The sequence below is a fragment of the Neodiprion fabricii genome, chromosome 6 (assembly GCF_021155785.1).
Source record: "Neodiprion fabricii isolate iyNeoFabr1 chromosome 6, iyNeoFabr1.1, whole genome shotgun sequence".
Lineage (NCBI taxonomy): Eukaryota > Metazoa > Arthropoda > Insecta > Hymenoptera > Diprionidae > Neodiprion > Neodiprion fabricii.
The window spans coordinates 22,479,845-22,504,002 of NC_060244.1; the positions used below are offsets into that span (position 1 = coordinate 22,479,845).

Genomic DNA, 24,158 nt, shown 5'->3' on the forward strand with positions numbered 1-24,158 from the left:
TGTGGTCCGTTCGGCGCAAGAAGGATCAATGAATTTTGCACGTCATTCCGAAAATCTGTTTGTTGTCCCTCCTAGCTTTCCTAAAAATCGTCCATCATAGGCAAATATGACAACCGGGCAGCGCCCTCTACAAAAGATCGGCACCGTGAATAATATCCGAGACCTGACGGTGCAAAATCGGACCTTCCATCCCGCCATCCGATCTACCGAACTCCTCGCTGCAGAACAAAATCTCCGCATCTCTTGGCTGCCTCCGATATTGTCAATGACACTTCCATCAATGCCAAACGGTCAGTCCACATCGATTGAAGGTTTTTTTTTCTTTCTCTTTCATTCCTTTTTTCCTCATCTCCTTTCACCGGCTAGATTTGTGCAACGATTACACTCTTTTCAACTTTTTTGCATGACTTGGGAACACATTTTTTTACTATCTACTTTACTTTCTAAGAGGTTTGAAAATCATTGAAATTAAGTATTTCAACGTTATTTCCAAGTAACAACGGCCAGTGAATAATTCACGGCGGGTTTTAACGAGTGCAGTCGGTGAATACCATCAATTACATCTGTTCGGCTAGTCGTTTGAATTTCCCTGCGAATAATGCGCAGTGCGGCGCGTCGCGTAAATCGCACGCGTGTCTCTCTAGCGCGAAAAATAATTTTTCTCCCCATACTGGGCTATTTTTGACCCAACGGAGTGCATCAGGAGTTACTGACCCTTGGGCAGTCCGCGACACCGTCCGACTATTTTTAACTGTGCGAAAAATGCATCACTTCCTTCGAAAGCGGGAGGCGAAAAAATACGCTTCTTTGTCCGTCCGTGATCGCTTGCCAGTTGACCCGGCGTACAGCTCGCTGAATCCGCGTTCACCACGGTTCACGTAATATTTCACCACGTTGAAGAGAATCTTCGAGCCGTGGGCGGTTAGAGTGTAGGTATATTAGTCGACAGGCTAACCTCTTGTAGCTACGCCAATTTTTATTCCCCGCTTCTTTCCCTCCGCAACTCGTTGATACAACGATTCAAGCGAAATTTCCCACCACCGTCACAGGCTAGTCTGATTTTCGCCGAACGGGGAAAACGGGGATAAGGACTGAGCTAGGATTGACTAGCCAGAAGAAGGTCCGATTCGTGGAAGCCACTCGGGTCACCAAGGAAGCAATTATCCATCACCAGGAGCTTGGAGCAGGTCGACAGTTAAGGCTCTGCACATTGCCCAATCTCCGAGAGGATCTTTGTCCCGCTAGGACGATGTGTCGTTCGTTTTCGTCCCGAGAGAACCAGTGATTGTTCCTTTTTCGCCGTTTCGTTTTCATTTCTGTTTTATTATTTTTATTTTATTTTTGAATTCATGTTTTTCTTGTAATCCCGTAACCTGCAACTAAACTTCAAAATCGAGTGGTGAGGAGCAGGTGTCGGGGAAAATGTTGCCGGAAGGAATCTTAGAGCTCTGTATACCTACGTGGTGAGGTTGAAATTTTAGGAGAGGTTAATGATTCCGGATAATAAATATCTGGTAATCATTCACTTATTATCTCCTTCCTCCCTCCACGACGGTGCGGCACAAATTTTCGTTTTTATCACGCTGCAGGATCTTTTTGCGTAACTGTAAAGGATCCTAAACCCGGAGTCTCTACCTATCCTGAATCTTGGATGACCCAGGATGGACTCAGGTAGAAAAATCGAAATTCATAAAAAAAAACAACTAAGCGCATCTTAGCGCAGACCAGCTGACCAACCGTGGGAAGAGGTGATTGTGAGTTTTTTTTTTTTTTTTACTATTCATCCCACTTTCACCTCCTCCGCTTTTTCGTCTTCTTTCTTGTCTTCGTCTTATTCAAGGGATTCGAGAAAATTGCTTTTAAATTGGCGAACCCCTATACTGGATATACTCTACAGTGGACAGGTATTAATCTGCCGGCCATTTCCGGGGAACCTCGAAATTAGAACACACCGTATATTCCTCCCAGTTTACAATGCCGGCTGCCAATTCAATTTGAAAAAAAAGTCTCATTCAAAGCTCGCACATCGACATAACGTGTTAAATTAAATAAATACAACGCCTTGATAAATATAATTACGTATACAGCCTGCGGTAATTATCACCGAGTATTATACATTAGTAATTAACGCACCTGTTTGAAAAAAGCAGAGTCCGTTTTTTTCATTCGCTACATTTTGGTGTTTATCAATTTTACTTTTCTTTTCTTTTTTTTTTTTTTTTTTTTGCAAAATTTCTCTGTGACTCCCTTTGCTGTCGGGCAGATTTACCTGTTTCGACAAAAGACGCGCAGCAACGATAATATACAGAAATTAAAGGTGGGGTACAATGGGAAGTATTTTTTGTTCTCGAATAAACAGCAGGAAAAAAAAAGAAGACAAAGTCTTGAAGCCGATCCGAATGAACGAGACCCGCAACTGGAGTCGAGTGTTTTTAAATTATACCTACAGCGTCTTGTCAACGAACGGTCCACTCAAAAAAGTTTGGAGTAAGCCGGCGTGCTGTTGGATCTTCTTGGTTTCGTGAGCTCGTGGACAGATTAAGAGAGTCTCGCTGTGGTACATAAGAAGCTGAGGAGAGAGAACAGCAGAGTAAAATAAGGAGGAAACAAAAGTAGAAAGAAGAAGAAGAAGAAGAAGAAGAGAAGGAGGAAGAAAAAAACAAAAAACATCCGTACGTGAATGGTCGAAATTTGATCAAAGGACGAAAAATCTGGTGCCTCCTTCGGCGTCCATCGGGAGACGAAATGGTCTCACGAATTTAAGAGAACACACGTGGTTCCTGGGCATCATCCCCTGCCCAGCCCGTGCTTTTTCATTCCCTTTTTATAAACCTTTTTTTCTTTCACATTTTTTTCTTACCCCTTGGCTGGCCATCTGCCACTGCGGAAGGGGCGGCGAGGTGGGGACTTGAGGGCCCGAAGGCCTCCGATTTAGGGGTAACGGCTTGAGCCTTCGCGTTTAAGATCTCGGCCGAACAACTATAGAGTTGAAGGTCCCTAAGAAAGACTGAATGAAACGTGAAAGGGGAGACCGGCCTTTTTTCGAGATAGAATTTGATAAGACTTCGATTGTCGTGAATTTAACGAACCGACCGCCAAAACTATTTTTACGCCCTTCTCACATTCCGCGCTCCCTGCAATTTCCTTCTTCATTTATTCCTCTGTTATTCGTCGTCTTTTTTATTCTCGACGTGCGCCGCAATTCGTAGTATAGCGATTCCGAAAATGTTCAAAATTCATTACTCTTATTCGAATCTCCTCCTAAGACCGCCGAATATCACCTACTCGAAAGTTTTCGATCCGTTTTCGCGATCGTCGAAGCACGCAGCTTGCGCTTTCTCCCCTGCGCCACTTGCGACACTGCGTAAAAATTTTCACACGGAAATTGTTGGATTTTTTGAAAAAATTTCGAAAACAGGGAATGACGGGGCAGCCGCGCACCCGTCTTTGGCAAAGTTTTGTCTGGGGGGGAGGGGGGGGGGGGGGGGGGGGGCAGAGGGGGCAGCGCGCGCACACCCCTCATCTCGGCTAACAACCTAGCAGTATTTCAATTTTTTCTAATACATTTTTTTCACCTTCCGCTGCACTGGGAGGAGAATCTGTGCCACTTGGGGTACCGTAAGCTTTTTTATACGCTACTTCCGTCTTCGTTTAGGAGTTCCTGGGCTGGCCTTCCCTACGCTCTTTAAGCCCGCTCGATATCCTTCCCATAAAAAACCAAGGGGTCCGTTCGAGGCTCGCGTACCATATCCCATCGCGGGGCCCCATAGACTTACACCTAGCACCTAGCGGAAGGTTACCCCCCGGAATAAATTTTTTCACTTCTCATTTCCCTCTTTCTTTCTCTCTCTCTCTCTCTCCCTCTCGCTCATTGAGTTTTTTTACTTCCTCACCTTCACCGCGGCTTCAAGGGGTCGTGCGAAACTTCGACGGTGAGAATTTTTTTATGCAAAAATGGACATGGGAAAAAACATCTTCGCGGTCTTGCCGCAGAGTGGCTGACACAGCCACACTGCACTGCAGAAGCTGATGGGGGATTTAGAGGAGTCTAGGATCGAACGGACCTCGGCTTCGTCCTTATTTCAGCCTCTAATTTATCGGGCGTCCATTAAATCAACGGCAAATTGGAAACGCGGTCGAAGGATACGCGAGAAAACGAATATACGCAACGCTTCTCTTGTCGTCCAATCGCGAATCGCTCTTTTACCGCGAAACGCGGACAGAGTGAACCGATCGTTATAATGCGGCGTGCACGCGCGCATTATAACCGTGTGAAGTTGATCTATTAAAATTGCGAAAGATCGTTAGACGGAGATCGTTTCGAGGGCGTGTTTCACTCGGTGAGGAAATGCCCTGAAACGGTACCTTCCGCCACCTTCCTAACGCAACCCATCCCGCAACCTTCTCCCCTAATCTTCGGAAAGCCCGAGCGAAGAAGAAGAAGACGAAGAAATCGTGCAGGGCATTAGCGAACCAAGTATAAATCTCCGTGACACGCGAGCTACTACCCGTCATCCTCTACCGATATATATTATATCCAACGGCTACCGATTCCAGATCGAATTACTTTCTCCGTAACTGCTCGCGTGGATATATATAGCTACGTCTCTGATCTCAAGTCGAGATATATCCTCACCCGCAACGAGCTTTTCCATACACCCACGATCGCATGATACAAAAATGAGCAAATCAGGTGGAAAATCTGCTCGGGGGAAAAAAAAGTCTCATTCGATTTGCGAATTTTTTCAGGCTAATGGGAATATTTTCTTAAAGATTTTAAAACGTGTTTTTTGGTGGTTTTTTTTTCTAATCCCGTGACTTTTTCTCAAGCGGATGAAAATTTCAACACAATCCTGATTCATTCGATACAAATATTCGACCAAAAAATTTTTGAAGATGACGATTTGCAAACTATGTACATCGATTAGGAACCATATCTTCGTTGGCGTATCGAATCGAAAGGACACAAGCCTTCAGAATCGGCCTAGCAAATACAAAGAGTACAAAGCCGAATGGATTAGATAGAATTTCTGTAAATCGTGGGGCATTCATGACTGCAGTACGTAGACACACACGTATGGGAGGCTTGCAGGTTCCCGCAACCCTTGCGTCGTTGAGCCAACTTCCAAACACCCTTGGCAAGGGGTCCGTCTCTGGTTATATTTGGTGTCTGTCACTTCACAAGCACACATGCTCGCAGTGGCGTAGTCTCGCTCTCCTCGGACGCGATGTTTTTTCTTAACTCCTCGGAGCGAGCGGCGTGCAGTCTGCAGCCAACGGTTATCGGTTGTCACATGCGGACGATCTAAGAGGCTAGCCCACCGCGCGGTTTCACCGAATGCGAGAAGAGAGCCAGCGGAACGATTTGTCCGAGACCGAAGGCGCTCGGTATTTTTTTTTTTTTTCTGTTTTTCACGCGAAACGAGACCAGCCCGCGTCAAAATTCGACTTCCAAACGCGGCTAGCGCAGATCCGGGGGATATCGGGGCTCCCACGACGCTGACGACGTCGGTCCACGACTCTGGCACTGGACGCTGGAGAGAATCTGCCTCTAGCAGTGATGTACAGCGGCACGAAACGCACATGTGCGTCTCGGAGTCGCCAGACAGAATTTTTTTGCCTCCAAGTAAAAATAATCTTAAAGCCCCGAACAGGATGCGTTGTTGGGGTATGGAGGAGCCCTGGGGTGAGGAGGGGGGCCATCGTCACCACGATGGTCCAAGATGGTCCGCGCGCACCAGTACGTTTTTTCACCCTTTGGACGACCGCGTCTTTGCCATCAAGCTAACTCCTCATCCACTACCGGGTGACTCAAATTATCAACCGAATTATACGCGGCCTGAAACTCTCGGCTTCGTTTTTTCACTTGCCCGCGTGACGCGCAAGCTGAAAGCTCGCGTCAACCTCAATTCTCGGACTCGTACGAATTTCTGGCTAAAGGAGGTGTGTGCGGCTCAAAAACAGAAACAAAATTAGTCCCTGTGTTTTCGAACGAATTCACACTACAAGTATTCACGTTTCTTTAAGATTACACATGTCTGCGACGAAATCGTCATTACAGAAGAAATTATTACAGCATGAAGGGTATTACACGATATGATTTTTTTTATTTCTTGTTCGAGAATCAGAATATGTTGTATTTTGTTTTTGCATTTACACTACTTAAGTCTATTTAAATAGTATCTGTATATGTATACAAAACCAGTTCGAACTGATATAAAGAGAATTTGACGGAGAAATTAGAAAGAGAAGAGATTCGTCGTGAAACTTCAATCGATGATACGAATAGAAAGAAAACTACTAAATAACTAGAATTATACTAGTAGACAAATTTTCTCATGATTTTAATGTCTAAACTTCTTAAGTTTATAACTTTTTTTTTTGTAAAGATTGCTGCGATCATCAGTGTTTGGTTATGATTTGTAAGGAAAAATAGCGTTTTATTAAAAAAAAAAAAAAAACATTACATGAAAAGTATACGTGGTACATAATTCTTATTACTATATTTCGATTCAAGAGCATCAAATCTATTATAATTACATATAATAATAAGAAGCATAAAAAAAAATTAGTGTTTTTCTTTTTTGCCCACCAGTGATTATCTGCACTGTGAGCTTTAAAGCGGTTTTCGACGAATGATCTAGGTATTCTACAGTTTTAACTTTAACCAATTTCTCGCTAGTGGGTTCTTCCTATTGGGAATCCCGGGTTAATTACATGTTATCAATTATTTACTTGAACTGTCTTACGAGCCGTCAGAAATAAAACGTAGATACGCCCGTCGACCGTGATGAATTATTCTTAAGGGTTGAAAAGTTGGTGACCATGCTTTCCCTTCAATTAATTATTTCTCAAGGCAACAAGCCCGAGTGCGTCGTCGCTTCGTGTCCGAGCGGACTGACACACACATATATATATATATATATATACACATATGTAATGCATACAAATGCTACACAACGTCGGTACGAAACACTGTAAACGCAAAACGCATGTAATTGAACAACTTAAATTTATTTATAACCATTATTTGGTCGGTGATGCCAAGTATTTCTTGATCTGGTATTTCAATCTAAACTGCCGTAAAATGTTCTCGTCATTTTCGCATACTGCTAGTCTATTCCTTAAAAATTTCTCGGTTCTTATATTCTGCGCCGGCTTGTATAACATGATCGTGATGGCTATTTTCTGGCTAACACTTAAGGTAGCTCTTCAAACCAGGTACGGATTTTTTGGGTGCCTCGTCAGAACGTAGCATTGGTTTTTTAATTTTGAAACTTTCAAATATTCGTCACTGATTATTGTAAAATCTAAATATGGTGAAGAATTTGGAGAGAAGTAATAAAAGTAAAACATGAAACGTGAAACACCGTTTTACCGATAAACAATCATTATTTGTTACATTAAAAAGCAAAACTTTTGAAACCGGAATGAATATGCCTGGGCTTTCAGTTTTGGAGTTATAAATTTTTTAACTAATCAATTGGTTGAATATTGAATTTTTTATTTTTTTATTTTGTTGCTTCTTAACCAGCATTTTAGGAATTATCAAGAATTCTGTAAGTTGAGGGTTTCGATAATTTGAGATAATTCACCACAAGGTTAATTAAAGTTTACTCTTGATTACTAATTTTTCTTACGGATGCGATATTTTCCGTTCATCTCTACGGCCGGATACTTTTAGCGAGCGATGTACCTTCAGTAGTCGAAAAAACACAATGCTATTGCTATGTCTGCAAAATTGTTTTCCCAATTCCGAAACAAGCGGCTGAAAACTTGAAAGTCTCAAGTGTAAATATTTTCATCCGTACATTTCACAGTAGCCAATCGTACATTTGTTGGCTGAGAAGTCCACAGATATATAATATAAGCTCGATCGCTGCGTCGTCGGGTTAAAAACAAAAGCGCGGAAGTTCACTATTTACGTATTCGCAGCGAATTTGTCAGATTTAAAATAAAGTTACAGTTTGAAATTGTATTAGCGACGAATATCTGAAACATTGAATATGAAGAAATGTTTCCATTTGTAAAATCACATGTTTTTACACTTTTCCAAAATCTGTTCGATCACACGTCGACATACCTGTTTCTGGACCAAAAATCGAGAGTATAAAATATTACGTCGGAATGAATTGAAAGGAGCTACAATGCTCCTTTCACGCGTTTGCAATGTAGGAGATATAAATAATGGGCATGCATTTCACAACATAGACTCTGAATAAATACCTTGGCCACATGTCGCAAATGTATGAATCAATATACCGATGTCCAAGCATATGTATAATAACATTGACGTATCAAGTGGTCGGTAAATAGCGGTCGATGACATCCAGGCTTGTATTTTTCAATATATCGTACGTATACGTGTGTTGGTAATTATTTATATTTTTCACCTGTCCATAGATAACGTGTACGTGGTTATTTAAAAATGATCGATTTCGTAAAATCGTAGAAAAACTCGATGATAACAATTACATTGAAAATGATTGTGGAAGTGACAGAGATTCCGAACGCAAGTTGAGCAGGGCAATTAGGTGGGGGAGCAGGCGCGCTGACGCGGTACAAGAGAGGCTAGCGATGAGGACCGATGAAGACAGCCGTCGAGCACCGAAGCGTGGAGCCGCCGCCGGCGGAAGAGAAGAATCGAGGGGCTTGAAATTTTTATTCATGCAATTTTTCTCACAATCAAATCGTGGTGATCCTACCCGTTGTATACTTGGAGTATAATAAATTTTCTCAACTAAAATATATCTGGAGGACTGTAAGAGAAAAAAAATCGTAAATTTTTCAAATCGTCAAAGTCACTCGTCAAGGTCAGATTCGGTTCTCAAGTCACATCGAGTGAAATCGATCAATTAACTTCGCACCTTCCTCAAAGGTTTCGGGTGATTTCGAGTCGAGATTAGCCAGGACACAGATCCGACCGACTCTATAAGTGCTCTTACCGAGTGTGTATGGGATTTGTTAAACAGGGCAGGCCTGGCAGCCTCGAACCCTATATGCCTTTACAGTTCCGATAGCGAAGTGTCTCTGGTCTGGCTTGTCCAGCGTGAGTCCAGCAACAGGGTTTAAGAGCAGGGTGAGATTTTGGGCCCCGTCGTCTGGGCCTGGTGCTTATATTTAGTCGAGACCTAGACAAAGAGGTTTTTCGAGGAAAAATATTGGATTTTTCCACCACGCAGGCTCGGCAGATTGTGTAAACGGTATGCATTTCGAAGCAGCGTGTTAATGAAAATGCGATTGAAATTTTTCCGATAAAATCTGTCCCTTATTCAAATCTTTTGCCGCAATCTCGAGCCTTGCCGCAGGTTGAAAGCTCCCCAAAGTCCCGGAATCTGTGAAACTAAAGTTTTCGGTCCTCCCGCTGGCTCGCTGAAAGAATACGAATTACCTCTGACCACAGATAAGTTTCGGGCGCTAAATAAATTTCCCACCTTCTTTCGGACAACCTCATTCAACTTGACTTCTATAAATGCATAAAATTTCACAGCGACGAGGGACAGGAATTGAAAACGCTTGGCATTATTTTGTCGCAGTCGATGATTTTATTTATTTACGTATCTACACATTTTTTTTATTTTTTCTTTCATACGGAAAGCATGAAATGAGAAATTGAAAAATGCGAACGGGATTGAAATTGAGATTTGGTTCGGCTGGCTCGCAGATCTGGTCAGGCAACGACGCCCGCGATTTTGAGCACCCTATAATTTTGAAGAGGGTGGTTTTGACTGCAGTGCGACACTTGATTGGAGGGAAGGGGGCCGACAGAATTTCCCAGGCCTGGTGCAGCAGGAGCGAAATTCTTCGAGTCTGAAGTGAGTTTTAACAATCCGGAAAAATTATCTGCTGTTGCGGTCTGCTTCGAGGCCTGGACAGTCTCTCCTGGACCTGCCCAATATCTTAAGCACCCAATCTTGGGCGCAGCGTTATTTAGAACCCCGAGGATCGAAAACATTGTCTCTCGGAAAAACAGAGACGGAGGAATGGCCGGCTCTCGCTTCTTTCCAAGACACCTGCATTCTCAAATCGATCGAATTTCTACACAGCGAAAGAAGAGGACGAACAAAAAGTCAGACATACACAGTACCGGAATTTATTTACAATTCTTGGCATTGTTGAAACGATGATTTCACCGCAGGTCTTCTTTCAATCCTCGGTATTAGAATTCGTACTAGGAACGTTGAACCGAAAACAGTGTTTTACATGCCGGATGTGTCGAGAAGTTTGATTCACTACTATTCCAATAAATTGAGATGACGCAGACGCTCATCATTCATTTTTTCAATGTAAAAAATTTCCGTTTTTTCCCTGCCTTTGAAGTAGTCAAAATTTGTATCGATTTCTTGGTTTCTTTCGAACCCGTTTACCCATCGTCTGTGCAACAAATGGCAAAACAAAAGGGAAACAAACCAAGTAATAAAAATATTCTACGGCCTCCGAACGCTTTGCTCGAGCAATATTGTAATCTGGAAATCGGTCCGATACCTGAGCAACCGAAATTCGTTTAATTATCCAACAACGCGACGATGGATGTCATCATCTCTACTTTAGGACAGTATATTTGTACTTACATCCTCGGTACGATTGTGTCTATATAAACTTAAAAACCACACGTGTTCACCAATCTGCAATGTGTATTGATACGTGTAGGTACATAGTAAAGCATGGCCTTAAATACAACTACACGTCTCGTTACTTGCGTCAGTTTACCGAAGTTAATTTAAAACGTTTATGCCTGTATCAACGCTACCGCGGACACATTCACGCGTGTCTGTTACACGCGTGCACGCAGGTATGTCGGAAGGGAGGGAGGAGGGGCAACTCACCGACGCCTCCACCCATCCATATCAAACCACGAGGTATTTATCCTCGATTTCTTATAATTTCCCACCGTAAGAAACGCGGGGTGAATCTTACTTACGGTTGCAACAAGTGCAGGAAGAGCGCCGTGATCGGTAACTCGAAAGCGATGTGCGCGCTGCTCCGAACTCGTCAAAAGTACGAAGGAGAATTTTTCCGCCGCGGTGGAAAAATATCCCCGACAACGACAACGGGTCCAATTAGCACAGTGTGCGTTTACACATCCGCCTCGACTTTCCATTCCCCGGGTAAAATCCCGAGCGATTTCATCGCACGGTTACCCAGTGTGCTTTATACATCGATGTACAGGTATATCATTTACCTACAGTGGCACGAAAAACGCGAGTACACACACGCAAACACACGCACACACATACGCACGTATCGAAGGTACTTGAAAAAAGTATAACAAGTATCGCGCAAACCGGTGTGTCTGTGTTCGTCTTCGCGTGGGCGCACACGGTGTGTTTTATACCTCCGAAGCACCTTCTCACGTATCCGCACCGCACGAAGATTACGTTCAACACCGATGATATTCTACTTGGGAAGTAATCGCGGTGTGCCTGTAACCCGCGTTACGTATCGGATACAACGTACCCTGGAACGGCGGGTGCGGCAACGGGGGAAAAAAGTAAAAAGAAAAAAACGTCAACGGGATCAAGGATCGACCTGTTAAAATCGTGACCATGCACCCAGCGCTGCATCGATCTTTCACCGTTCTCCAGATCTTCGGATTATTATATGTTACATGTATATAATATAGGTATATAATACAATACATGTATGTGTGTATGCAATGCGCTATTCCTAGGTATGGAAAAGCCAACGTTACACAAGACAGAGAAACGGACACGCGCGAATGTGCCAAAGAAAAGCAAGGAAAGAGGGTGAAAAAATCCTCCACCCGGCAAGGTTACACCCCGCGACTCGGTGTGTCGCGTGTGTTATATATGCGCGCGAGCGGAGGAGATAGAGGCACGGGAAAGCGTACCCCGAAATTTCTGCCCCACGTAGAGGCTACCCCCACCCCGAGGACGCGTTCGCGCGAGGGCTGAGGGAGAGGGGCGGGGGGGTTGGGGGGGGGGGGGGGTGCAAAGCCACCCCACGACGCGTGGGGTGTCCGGTCGAGCCGAAGGTTGCCGAACGCGTCCGAAGTGCGCCAAGTGCCCCACACAGCAGACCCCACCGCCCCGCCATGGCGCAGCTATCCACAGTCCACTCAGAGATACGGCCGTCGCTGGACCATCGCTCCAGGTCCACGCCGAACTCTTGCACGAGCTCTCCGACCAGTGACAGCTACTTACTCGAGGGCCTCCGCATCGCTCCGCTCGAACACCGTACCTCCGGAGATATTTAAATACGCACGAATACCGGCAGTGTGACTTCTACGGGCACATGGACCAACGCCGAGGAGATTGACGCGGCTGTGGTACGACGGGGATATCGCATAACGAGATTGATAAATAAATAAATAAATAAGTAAATAAAGAAAGAAGTAAACACACGCCGCACGAGGAGTCGACGTGATATCTCTAATTACCGTATCCATCGACACCCTCGACCACCCCCCGTCTCACCCCAGTCCCGCACCGCCCCTCCGGCTGAATGTAAATAATATATCCGATGATATAATTGTCGAACAACGAACGAGCGAGAGGAGCGGAGCAGTTTGTGAATGGTGATCGATTGTTTTTAGTTATTTTTTTGTTTACGCCTCTATCGTTTTCCTTCGCCTCGATCCTTGTATGTACGTACGCGCTCGTTTAATACGGTATTTTAATAATTATTCGGCGACGGAGGGGTTGTGTAATAATGAGAAAATATTTATTAAAACAAGGATAAAATATAAAAATTTCTTATCGTATTATATTTGCTGGTTTTGATAAAACGTTCAGTTCTGTGCCACATCGTCATGACGCTTCGCTGACGGTGAATCAACGATAATCTGTCAGTTCTTCGCCAACCACGAGGGAACCGACAAATTTTTAATTCAACGCTGTTTTGTGAAATGACAGTTTAACCGCTAGAGGATCGCGGGGGATTCTCGAAATCTCGTCAAAGATCGCCAGTGACAAATTAAATCAAAAATTAAATTATATCGGTTGAACAGTTGTGAGCGTAACGTATGCGAAATTCGAATCTGTTGTAACAACGCAAGTCTGCTACGAGCAGTTTAAAAAACAAGGAAAGAGGGTCAGTGACAGTTTTTACAGACATGAGGAACATTTGACAGAAGTTTTATTTATTTATCAATCGACGCGGATATAACATTCGGTTTTGTTTTATTACGATTTAACGTTCTTTTAATTCAAATTTTCATCACGTTTTTTTGTGAATGGTGACAAAGTTTCGCAGAAATGCGGTGAAACCGCGCAATGCGATGCGATGCGATGCTGCAATTGCTTCGTGTTACCGACTATAAGTGACAATCTGAAGCTGGACCTTGTTTCTAGTTTTTGTCCGGGAAAACAAATCATTTTGTTGTTTTAATTTTCTTTTTCCCCATTTCTCGCGGAAAGAAGATCAGAACTATCAAAATGAGGATCAAGATGCCAGCTGTCAGAATTGCCCAAGGTAAGTCGCCAAGAATTACTCGTAATTTCGAATTAAATATATCCTGATCTCGTCTCATTTTTTTCGTTCTCCAAAGTTCCTCTATTTCACCGTTTCCTCGCTAAGGTATTTCGTCCCTGTTAAACGCGGGGATGCGAGAAACGGCCGTAAGAAGAGAACCAGTGTACTCTAAAAGTTGCGCGACGTGTTCTCCGGTAGTCCGAGTACGATTGTCACCTATCGTTCTTTTCTCCAATACGATCGCGACGTGTGTATTCCGAGTTACCGACTTATCACGCTCTAAAAATACCGTACTACATTGTAACATTCTCCGTTTCTGCGAGGAGAAGTAGAAGAAAAAAACTTCCGTCCAAGTACCAGCGGCTGTTTTTTCCTAACATGTTTCCTTTTCTCTGTATCTCGTATCTTCTCCCACGTAGACGTTGCGAGGCGAAGAAATGAAAAAGAAAGAAAAAAAAAAAAGTGAAACGCTAACGGTCTACATTCTTTTCGCAACTTGCGAATCGAGCCTCTTCCGTTGGACACATGCACTTCTCCTCAATTACAAATAGTAGGGGGTTAATTATGTGTGAAAGGACGTTGCTCGAAGCTCGATTACATTACAGTTCCCGTTTAGTCCGCGATACCGTAATTTCACGCGTTTTTTTCCGAACTTGATCGTTCGGAAATCAGTTGAAAATGAATGAACAAAAAAAAAAAGAGAGAGAATACCTGCAACTCGTTTCGTCACTTGTTACCGCGAAAAAATAGCCGCGACCCTCGTCGCGCGATACCGAATCCTCGACTCTCGCGATTCCTTACTCCGCGCGTTAAAACTCGTCTGCCGCCTTATTTTCGCGAGGTTAACGACTCGCGGATCGTCGAGGGGTAGTTGGAGAATTTTTAATTAGTTGGTAACCCCCCCGTCGGTTTCCCCTGACCCCCCTTCTTCATCTTCGGACGAGATCGCAAAGAGCGAAGCTCTCCTGAATTCTGCTCGAGGATGACGAGGGGGGGAATCGCGGCAGGGGTTACGGGGGTAGGGGACGGCGGGTGGGGGGCGCATTGTCATGCGCGAGTTTTTCACAGACTTTTCCACCCCCTCATCCCCCTTTCGCGTCGTCGTTTTCTTAATTACAACTGCGATATTCTTTAGTCCGCCCGATGGCGTCGGGGCGAAAAGATACCGGGGGCATCTTCGGATGACCCGCCCGTCGCTCTTGTACCGTCTCTCGAATCTACCTGTACGTTAGAGAAAAATCACAACGTATTTCCGATTGCGATTCCTCGTAACCGACGTCGTTCGATCAACCTGCGGTGATAACGAGAACCGTGCAGCGCGTACGTCATGGATTTCCCCTTTTACTCCACGCGGCTTTGCAGATGATTCAGTGTTTTCTCGTGTCAGTTATGAATTTTGACAGCTGCGGGCTAAGTGCGGTAAAAATACTCGAATTTTTTTTTCCGAGGTTCTTCACAAATCAATTGATTCGTCAATTGATCCGATACGTGATTTCTGTCTTTTTCTCGGTTTCTTTCCTACCGCTAACCACCCCCCCCCTTCCCCCTCCCTCCTTTCGTGCTTTCAAAATTAAGCGATCAACGTCGATTTTCTATTGAATTTTAACGATGCGAACGTTATCTCCATCGGAGTTTCTCTTAACGATTCCATCAGGTTTTTCGCTCGTCATACCTGTCGCAAATTTTCCGCAATCATATTAACTGTTTTTCTTAGATCGATACGTCATTGAACACGAAGTTGTTTTCACACCGAACACAAGCGATGATATACGGGCTACCTGTATATGGGAGAAATGAGTTCCGTTGCGCCTTGCGCTAGTTTTTCTCAACCTGTACAAAGTACAAATAAAAAAAAAAAAAAAAAAAAAGAGATGGAAAACAACGATTTCTCAGTGAAGGAAGAATCCAAGTTCGATAGAAAGACGGAGGAAACTAGGCGTTTGAAAACTAGATCTGCTCGCGTGAGAAAGATAAGAAAAAGAAAGCGAAAAAAATTGATATCCTCACAATGTGTTGTTGTTTTTTTTCTCTCTCTCTCTCTCTCATTGCGCAATTTGATTGCACATAGCTATAACGCGGTCTTCTTGTACCGTCTCTTACACACATAATAATCGTAAAGCTACATAAGATGCGCTACACGTATGAATGTGTATAAATGTATGTACGTATGTTTGTATGTACGTTGGCTACCGTGTATAACAGATAGCGTATAATATGTATAACTTTTGAACGGTATCCGTCGGTGCATTGTTTTAACAACGGTGTCTTTACACGTCAAATGGATCCGCAAGTGCACACGTAAGATACGTAAAAACTGTTATTTATTAAACAAAGTGTGTTTTCAACACCCGGACAACCCACTCTTTCCCTCCTCTCCTCCTTCGACACGTGTGACACATATGTGTCGTATCTATTAAATATTGTCTTTGATGTAACCCGTCGCCGTTGCAGGATCGTCTCCCTCTCCCTGTAACACACGCACACACACACACACACACACGCAAGCGCACGCTTGATCACCTTGTACCTACTCGCTCCTCTCTCTCTCTCTCTCTCCCTCTCTCTCGTCGTTAAGACACGGGCGCAAAAAACTCCACCTCGGCTATGCCTCTTCGGATTTGACTTCGGAGATGAACCTCCCGGGCCAAGTTCGTTCGCCGCGTGGCCCCGACCAACCAACCCTTTCTTGGCTCGCGCCCCGCACGCGCCCAGGTAAGGTGGCGTCGGATTATGTCACGGGACAGAACTGACCCGAAAGAGTGCGGATGCTCGGGCCGGTGATCGTGGTTTCTTTCCTCGCTCAGGGACGCAACGTGGGTGGCGCAAAGAATCGTCGACGGAAAAATCATGCCTTGCGGAAAATTGTAAAGGGATTGATCGAGAGTAATAAAAATTGAATGAAAATGAAGTTCCGAGATCGAAGATTCGTCGGAGATGGAAAATCGTGCGTGGGTGGTTCGACCACCCTCCTAGAGATGGCGCCAGGGGTCGTCGACGAACGACGTCGGGGTGCGTCGACGCAAATTATTATCAGTGTCAGGCGAGGAATAGAGAAGCTGCGGTGGGAACATCCGCATTTACAATTTTACTTAATTTTTTCTCGCGGAATCGCAAACGGTCCACCGTTCCGAAAACAGACGAGACTGGCCAGCGCCTCGTTTTATCTGCACAATTTTCGCCCCACTATTTTCTGACAAAACTAGCCAAGGCTGTATATCGTCTATCCAATCTAGTCCCGGCAATTCCGTCTGAAATATACGATGGTTCGCTCCCATTTGCGGCCGAGGCTAACGTCAAGTGGGTTTATTTCGTACGTTTTTCTGGGGGGTCGAACTGCACCGAAGCCCGCGGTATACGTTCTATAGGTGTAACGATCGACTTTCGAAACATCACCGTGTACGGAAAGAGATTAACTTCGGTTATAACTGCCCCGGCTTATTGCCGCAGGTCCGACCCAACCGACCGTCTTTGTAAACCATTGACTGCTTACACTCCTTTCTTTAAGTTTATGTTCGGGGCCAAAAACAGCGCTACGTCATACGCGATACACCTAACGAGGATTAGCATCGGCGATACGGTCGGTATGTGTTATAACGGCGGCCATTTTGTATTTACCATTTTTATTCACCGGCTTGGACACACCTGCAGCCACCACGCCGCGCTCGCGCAACGCCTATCGCAAACATTCTATTACGTATACCGTTTCTTTCCTCTCCTGTCCTCCCGTGCTCTGCAATAACGATCTGGAATTGATCAATCAAGGAAGTACCGAAACGAATATCATTTTGGAACAAGTCGAAGGCGATTGTAGCAACGGTCACGGGCTGACACACCGTCTGCGTATATTCGATTACGTCCTGAAGCCGGTACCGCGAGTCGTTGATCGTAAAATATAGCGATTGTTAATCGCAACGAATGAAGAAACAATCACCCGAATAGACCGATATGTACAAATTATTCCACGCCTGTGAATACCGATGATGTATCTTGTCGATGATGTTCGGTCGCTTTTCCCACTGTAAATTACGGTGACAAATGTAAATACTACATTGTTGCAGGCTTAAGAACCGATACAGAATCATTTCGTGCCCATTATATCGGAGACACCTGATTCACAAGTTTACATCTTGACCCCCTTGGGTAAAGACTATTAGCACGGAGGCAAAGTGCAGCGGAGCGGACTGACTGAGGACCGACTGACTGGTCAATGGTCAGGTAGCCCTGGACATCCCCCTTTGACCGAACGACCAACAAAGCCCACAATGCCCGAAGATTATTGCTTCAGAAGTGTTCACACCTTATGCAGGAGGTGAGGGGCTGCTGCGGGGCGGTGTCGGACAATGAGGGACAATGGCCAGGAAACCGACACTACAAACAACATAAATTTACCTTGTCCCATCGAACCGGCGCGGCGTCCGAGTGGCGCGTCTCTCTCCCTGTCTCTTTCTATTCTTCTTCTTATTCTTAGGCTTCTTTTTCTAAACGCCTATCTTTTGGGGTTTTCTCTACGCCCGACGTACGACGCTGAACGCCTACTATAAACCGTTTAAGGGTGTTTGAAGGCGTTTAAGAAAACTTACGGCTTAAGAGGTCGTAAAACTATTTTATCCGAGATGAAAAGCTCGGGAAATAACTTTACAGAAATTATCCTACTCCCGCCTACCTCGTACAACCCTCTCTTGCAAGTTTAAGTCCGCGAGTAAAGATTCGTTGCCGTTTAAAGAACGAGAGAGAGAGAGAGAGAGAGGAGAGAGAAACTTCTCTCGGTGAATGATTCGAACGGTATATACATCACACCTGTATGTATTCTTCGAACGGGGAGGGGATGCTGACGCGAATGCTGACTTTGCACCGACTCTCTCGATTTATTATATCACGCTTACGAGGTTGTTGATAAGCAACGTTCGCTCGGCGTATATCGCGAAAGTTTCTTGTACAAAATTTCACCTGCGAAGAAACGAGAGAAAAAAATCGTAGCGCGAAGGAGAGGAGAGAAAACCGTTGGAGGGGCAAAACGAAAATTTGAATCGCTCCATAGGCATACCATATACCGTATACCAACCAACCAACGTGCCTCGACGCCCGTTACACGAAAGAGGCAGAGATCGAGGGTACAACACACGTATGTGTCCGGACGTATGCGAGGTTCTATAAATAAAGTTTAGGAGAGCAAGTTCAGGGGAATAGGGAGGACGCGAGTGTTTTTAGAATCTCTTTTTATTTTCATTTGGCTTTTTCCATTTTTGACCCGAAGCCTCCGCGTACGCACGCACGTACATACAGATACGACACATGTACGTTAGTACGGATCGTCGTTTATACCGCACACCGTGTAACGAAGCAATTTCTGTGTGCCCTTGCATACGGCACTGCAACGTTTAAACGCCCCCTGACCGAGGACAACGAAAACAGACGAGGAAACCCGGGTGAACTTCTTTCGGTTTTTAGAGTTTATTAGATCTCTCCGAAACTCCGCGGTCTCAAAGGAGGGCCTCTCTACCTTCGAGCGAATGGGAGAGAGACAGATGGATAGAAACGTCTTGGAGTATTTTCTTGCCAAGGCTTTTAACTGCCAGGCACGTAGTCCGACGCTCTGTGTAGTCCAGTTATTTTAAAAGTTATCTACTTTTCCTCGACCCCACGCGGCGAGGTCGAACGGTCAAAATTGACTCTTGAGGCTGAATCATTTTCTGCTGTACTTGCTCTTTCCTCTTCTTCTTTTATTACAAATTACCTAAACTCGATGCACGGTTGGGTTGGTTTTACTCGAAACTAGACGTCGGAAAAGTCTTAGGTAATCGAGTACACACCTGTATACATGTACACCTACACGTGCAGTTCCCGTCTCAAAGACGGATAAAAGATCTCAACTGAGCCAAGACCGCGCCCGTTTGATTCTTTGCGCCGGAAAGGGAAGCGACAATTTTCAACGCGATCAAGCGCCGCGGCTCAAGCGGGACAGGAAATTTGCTTTAACTTAAAATGTGAGCACCGCAAAATAAAAACACCGCACGAGAGAAATTTAAGAAATCATGTCCGGCCATTGCGACGTTGATTTGAAGGGGAAAAAAACCTCGAACCGAGACATGCATATATAGTAAAAGCGGCGTGGCCGATTCCCTGTGGGTATGTACAATTATTTCCTCAGCTCTCGATTGGCGCACTCCTCGTGCAAAGGCACGACGGGATAGTTTCGTATTTTTTTTTTTTTTTATTTTTTTTCTTTCGGAACAATAATTGCCGGCTACTGGACCGATGGCGCTGAAAGATGGGACCAGGAGGGGCGACCTTCGGGGCAGTGGGGTGGTCTCCGAGTGTGATTCTTTTGTCGACTTCTTGGGCAATGGGGTCGTGATTCGCGGGGGGTTGCGATGGAGTTTTTCAAAGTTGACGCAAATATCATTCATTTTTTCGGTCACCGGATTCCGATGAAATTTTTCAAGACCCAATTTTCCGTCATTATAAATTTGATTCATAGTTGGAAATGAATCCTTCGCTGCGCATCTCTCGACACTATAGAGATAATTTTTTATTATTTTTTCATTCTTATCCTTCTTCTTCTTCTTGTTCTTCTTCTTAGCGAGTTCTTCCTCCATTTCTCGTTTGTGATCCAACTCACGTATTTCTAGTTGACAATGAATTGCTTTAAGAAAATTATTCCTAAGGTGTTGGGATAGCTGATGGTCAGGTTCGGTAAACACCCTTCTCCGTACAACAGTTTTCACGGAGGAATTCAAACGTGTCGAGGTGTGACCGAGTGTGACGGAGAGACACGATTCGACCGCTGAATGAGAGTAGGCGGTATAACCTTTGACCTAAAGAATTGAAAAATTGGCTTTTGTCGTGGGTATGCCTATGCTGCCGAGAGTAGCTAAACAGCTGATGGAACAGACCCGAAATGATCGAACGAATTTTTTCCGAGCTACGTTTCAAGTTCACCGAACTTTTTTATGCACGTCTATTCGGCTGGATTAATTTACTCAAGTGCGGCTTGTCGTTGAGTTCGTGGCGAGAAGGACACGAGATTTTTTTTAAATGAAAATTTTCTAAATTATTTAATATTTGTAACTTCACGCTTGCGATTTAATGAAGAGAATTTTCGCACTCCCGTTGACCGAAGATCGTGCAGGGCGCATATCTGCTAATTAGGAACTCGTATGGCGCACATGCGTCGAGTTACATTATTCAGGGGAATGCCGAGCTCCGAAACTCACGGTACACCGGGCAGCGATAAAAGGTAGAACACAAAACAGAAAACACGGTGTGGACAAACTTTTGCAAAACTCGCTGACGATGAGAGTAGCGAAATGGGTATAATATACAACCGCAATAATTAATAAATTTCAATTTTGATTGCTACGGTGATATTGCGGTGAAATATTAACGTCGTTACGAAAGGTATTTTTTTTTTCAATCCATCCCCATTCTAAAATTTATCACAAGATAAATCCCCACAACGATCGCACACTCATTCTGAAAAGTATTGAAATTTGAAACAATGAAAGTTACCATCGACAGCCTAACGAGGCACATCTTCGATTTAATCGATGCCAAAATATAAGATTTCCTTCTCAGCGGTGTCTCAAAATTTTGTCGAAATGTGGTCAAACGGACATGTGCGAGACACCTGGACGCATAACTGTATTCAGTCCGATCCCACATGATTTATTTTGATGAAAATTTCACGAAAGGGTTTTTTTCTCACTCTGAAAGAGGTTGAAAAGAGGGACAGGTCAACTCTAGGACCTGTTTGCTCGATTTCAATGGACAATGTCCTGCCCGGGACAAAGGCCACCTAGATCCTCCCACGATACGCATGAGGGGCGCTCTCGCGGTCCATTCAACCGATCCGTGAGAACTCCGTTTCATATTTTTCATAACTCCCTGCAAACGGGATGATATTTTTCTGCCACACACCCGCCGTTTCGGCGTCCGTCACCTCTGGTCACTGATTCCCTCCGCTTGTCCGTCGGTCGACGTTTTAGCCGGACTTATCCAAGGCACCTGTGGGCCCCGAAATCCGTGAGAGAAAAGTAAAATCCATCGAGAGTCAGTTCAAAGTCGAAGGAGGCAGAAAGCTTTTTCTTCAGTTCATGGCGCCTGCCGTTATGCAACCAACCTAGCAGTGATGTATTACCGGTACTATCAACGAACATTTCTTACACATGCCCATATTCCGATTAACAAACCGCGGGATTTTGCGTCGAAGCAACGGAAGGCAACGACAGGTGAAAAAAAAAGTATAAAAATTGGGTGCCTTGTTTATCGATGTAACGTACAAGCTCACCTCTGGGACAACGTTTTCGTAAAAGAAAGCTGGAGAGAAAAAAATGCGTCACCATTTTGAATCCTTTGTCTACCGTACGTTTCGGGGGAGACGGAACGGGGACCGGTCTAAAAAACTGTTACCCCTCAGGTACGCGTATATATATATATATACATATATATATACACATGTATGTGTATAGCCGACAGTCGTAAGGGGGTTTTAAAAAGTGGGGGATTTTCTATAAAAATTATCCCCACTACCCCGAGGGTCCTTTTCATTCTTTGATATCCTGTTCGGCTCTCGCCAGCGCGGGGATCTTCAGTTAGCATCCAAACATGGACCAAACAAGATCTTACACTACCGTTTTAATTTGTGAATGAAGATAATTTGCGGTACTTTCGATCGTATCCGTGAAGTTTGCCGATCGGCGATGCAAAATGGGTGGATTGAAGGAATCGAGTGAGCTTGGACGGTGCCTGGTTTGACGAATACTTGCTTCGTAATTGCGAGTGATGAGTGGATGAAGACCGTTTCTGTACGCGTAGAGATCAGTGATATTAATCGGAACGCGATGCGGATAAAAGGTGAATGTTTAATTGGTTGAAAATTTCGCCTGGAGCCTTGAGCCCCGAAACGAGGTGTCGGCATTCGACATTCGTGCATCATAGGACAGCTGATCTCCTGAGATGGGAATTATAATTGAAAATTAGCCGATTGGTTGCCGTTGATCCGTTTAGCAGCTGTACCGCTGGGACGCTGTTCCGTTACGGCTTTATACCTATAGTGTGACTTTGATAGACGTTGAGGTAAAAACGTACGTATATAACGCGTCGAGGATCGCCGAAGGCGGTGTCCTTGTTAGTACCTACGGCGTCCTGTCAAAACGACCAGAGGACACATCGAAACAATCGAATTACGATCATCCCCAGGGCGAGTCCCGTCCCAAACCAATAATTCGATTACCCATTAGTATTGACTCTCGCCAATTTCCTTTCGGGTCCGCCGACCGGAGTACAGGAAATATCGCAACCTTGCGACAACTTTGACGATAGAACTCGGATTGAGATTCTCGTTAAAGTATTGAAATATTTTTGGAATTGATATCTTCCCCTCGTCGCCTCTGCCTTCCGATACGAATCGAATCGACTTGCGGTATCTCGGAAAATTGATTTCGGTAAATAAGAATCGACACTCGGATATAACGCGCGGTTACAGAAAAATTACCACGCAATAAAAGAACCACCCTGTATATCATGGCCGGGCATTACGGATGTATGGACCAATTTGTAAGCAATCCAACTTGTAGTCGCGAACCGATATTCCATATACTCTCTGCACCTTATCTTTTCCTCATATACATCCGCGGGACGCGAAATAACAATACCCGACACACATCGACCGATGCGATGTTGCTGCAGTTATATCGGCTAGATTCGTCGTCTATCTCGAGTACTGTGTACACCTAGTTGTACGTACGTATGTTACGTATGTATGTACCTTGGACGCGCGTGTAATGCCGGCGCGGTTCGAGGCACGAGTTTTGGTCCAGGCAACATCTGCCCCCGAAAAAACAAAAGCCCATTGTCGCTAACGACCGGTCGCACGTCTCTTGTTTCTAACCGAGCGCTTTTCAATCGTAGGTGCTCGCATAACGGACTCTGCTGGTCTATTCAACTTCTTCCGAACTTTTTTCCTTTCTTCGTTGCTATTATTTTTATTTTCATTCACCGCGTTAGATTTGCTTTTTTTCTCCCTTTTTTTCAATACAACCCTCCCAAATTCAAATATCCTTACGCGGGACGCGGTTGATTCGACCAATTTTCTATGCCACGACATGAAAATCTTGGACCTTGCCAGCAGTGGTATCTGTCTTTACTTGTCGCTATCGTTGCGTTTGAATATTTTTCTTACACGTACGTTTCGCGGACAATGTATTTTTTTTTTTTTTTGTTTTTTCTTGGGGGGGCAAGCGCCCGTCTATTTCCCGCGCCTACGCTTGTTATACCCACTCTTGTTTGTTCGGTCGATCGGGTCGAAAGATTCTCGAAGAAGGCGCATGTCGCGGGGGCGAAATCGCGAAACTAAGGAGTGGGATGGGACGTTACGATTTCTATAAGGACGATTTGGCCACAAGGAGGTCCTGAGGTCATCCGCAGACGTCGCAACTCACTTTTAGGGTCCTTGAAGAGCATTTCTGGCAGCCGTACGATTTCCCGTTATACGTTGGCATTAACATAGAGATTGGCAGCGTTTCATATATCGATCCGTCCACCCCGCCTCCGAGTCTCCTCTCGCTCATCTCTCAACCACTCTTCGCGGAGTCGAGTGCTCACACCCGCCACCTCCGACTGCCCCCTGACAGGGTGTCTGGCACGAATTGTTTTTCCTTTTCACCTCGCGCCCGGCTGATCCGACCTCTTTTCCCCGTTTTAACCCCGCTCTCGCCCCTTCCGCC

General features: G+C 44.7%; 1 protein-coding gene across 3 annotated transcripts in view; it reads left to right on the forward strand.

Annotated features, from left to right (window-relative positions):
* Positions 1–225: 225 nt before the first annotated feature.
* LOC124184671 (B-cell lymphoma/leukemia 11A) overlaps positions 226–24,158 on the forward strand; it is a 33,619-nt gene continuing 9,686 nt past the window's right edge. For 2 of the 3 annotated variants that reach the window (XM_046574651.1, XM_046574654.1), the window contains exon 1: positions 12,092–13,434. In XM_046574651.1, the coding sequence (XP_046430607.1) occupies positions 13,398–13,434 (37 nt within the window). In that variant the 5' untranslated portion in view covers positions 12,092–13,397. Of the gene's footprint in view, positions 291–12,091; positions 13,435–24,158 lie in introns of those variants that run through there. The other variant, XM_046574652.1, reaches the window with a different exon arrangement.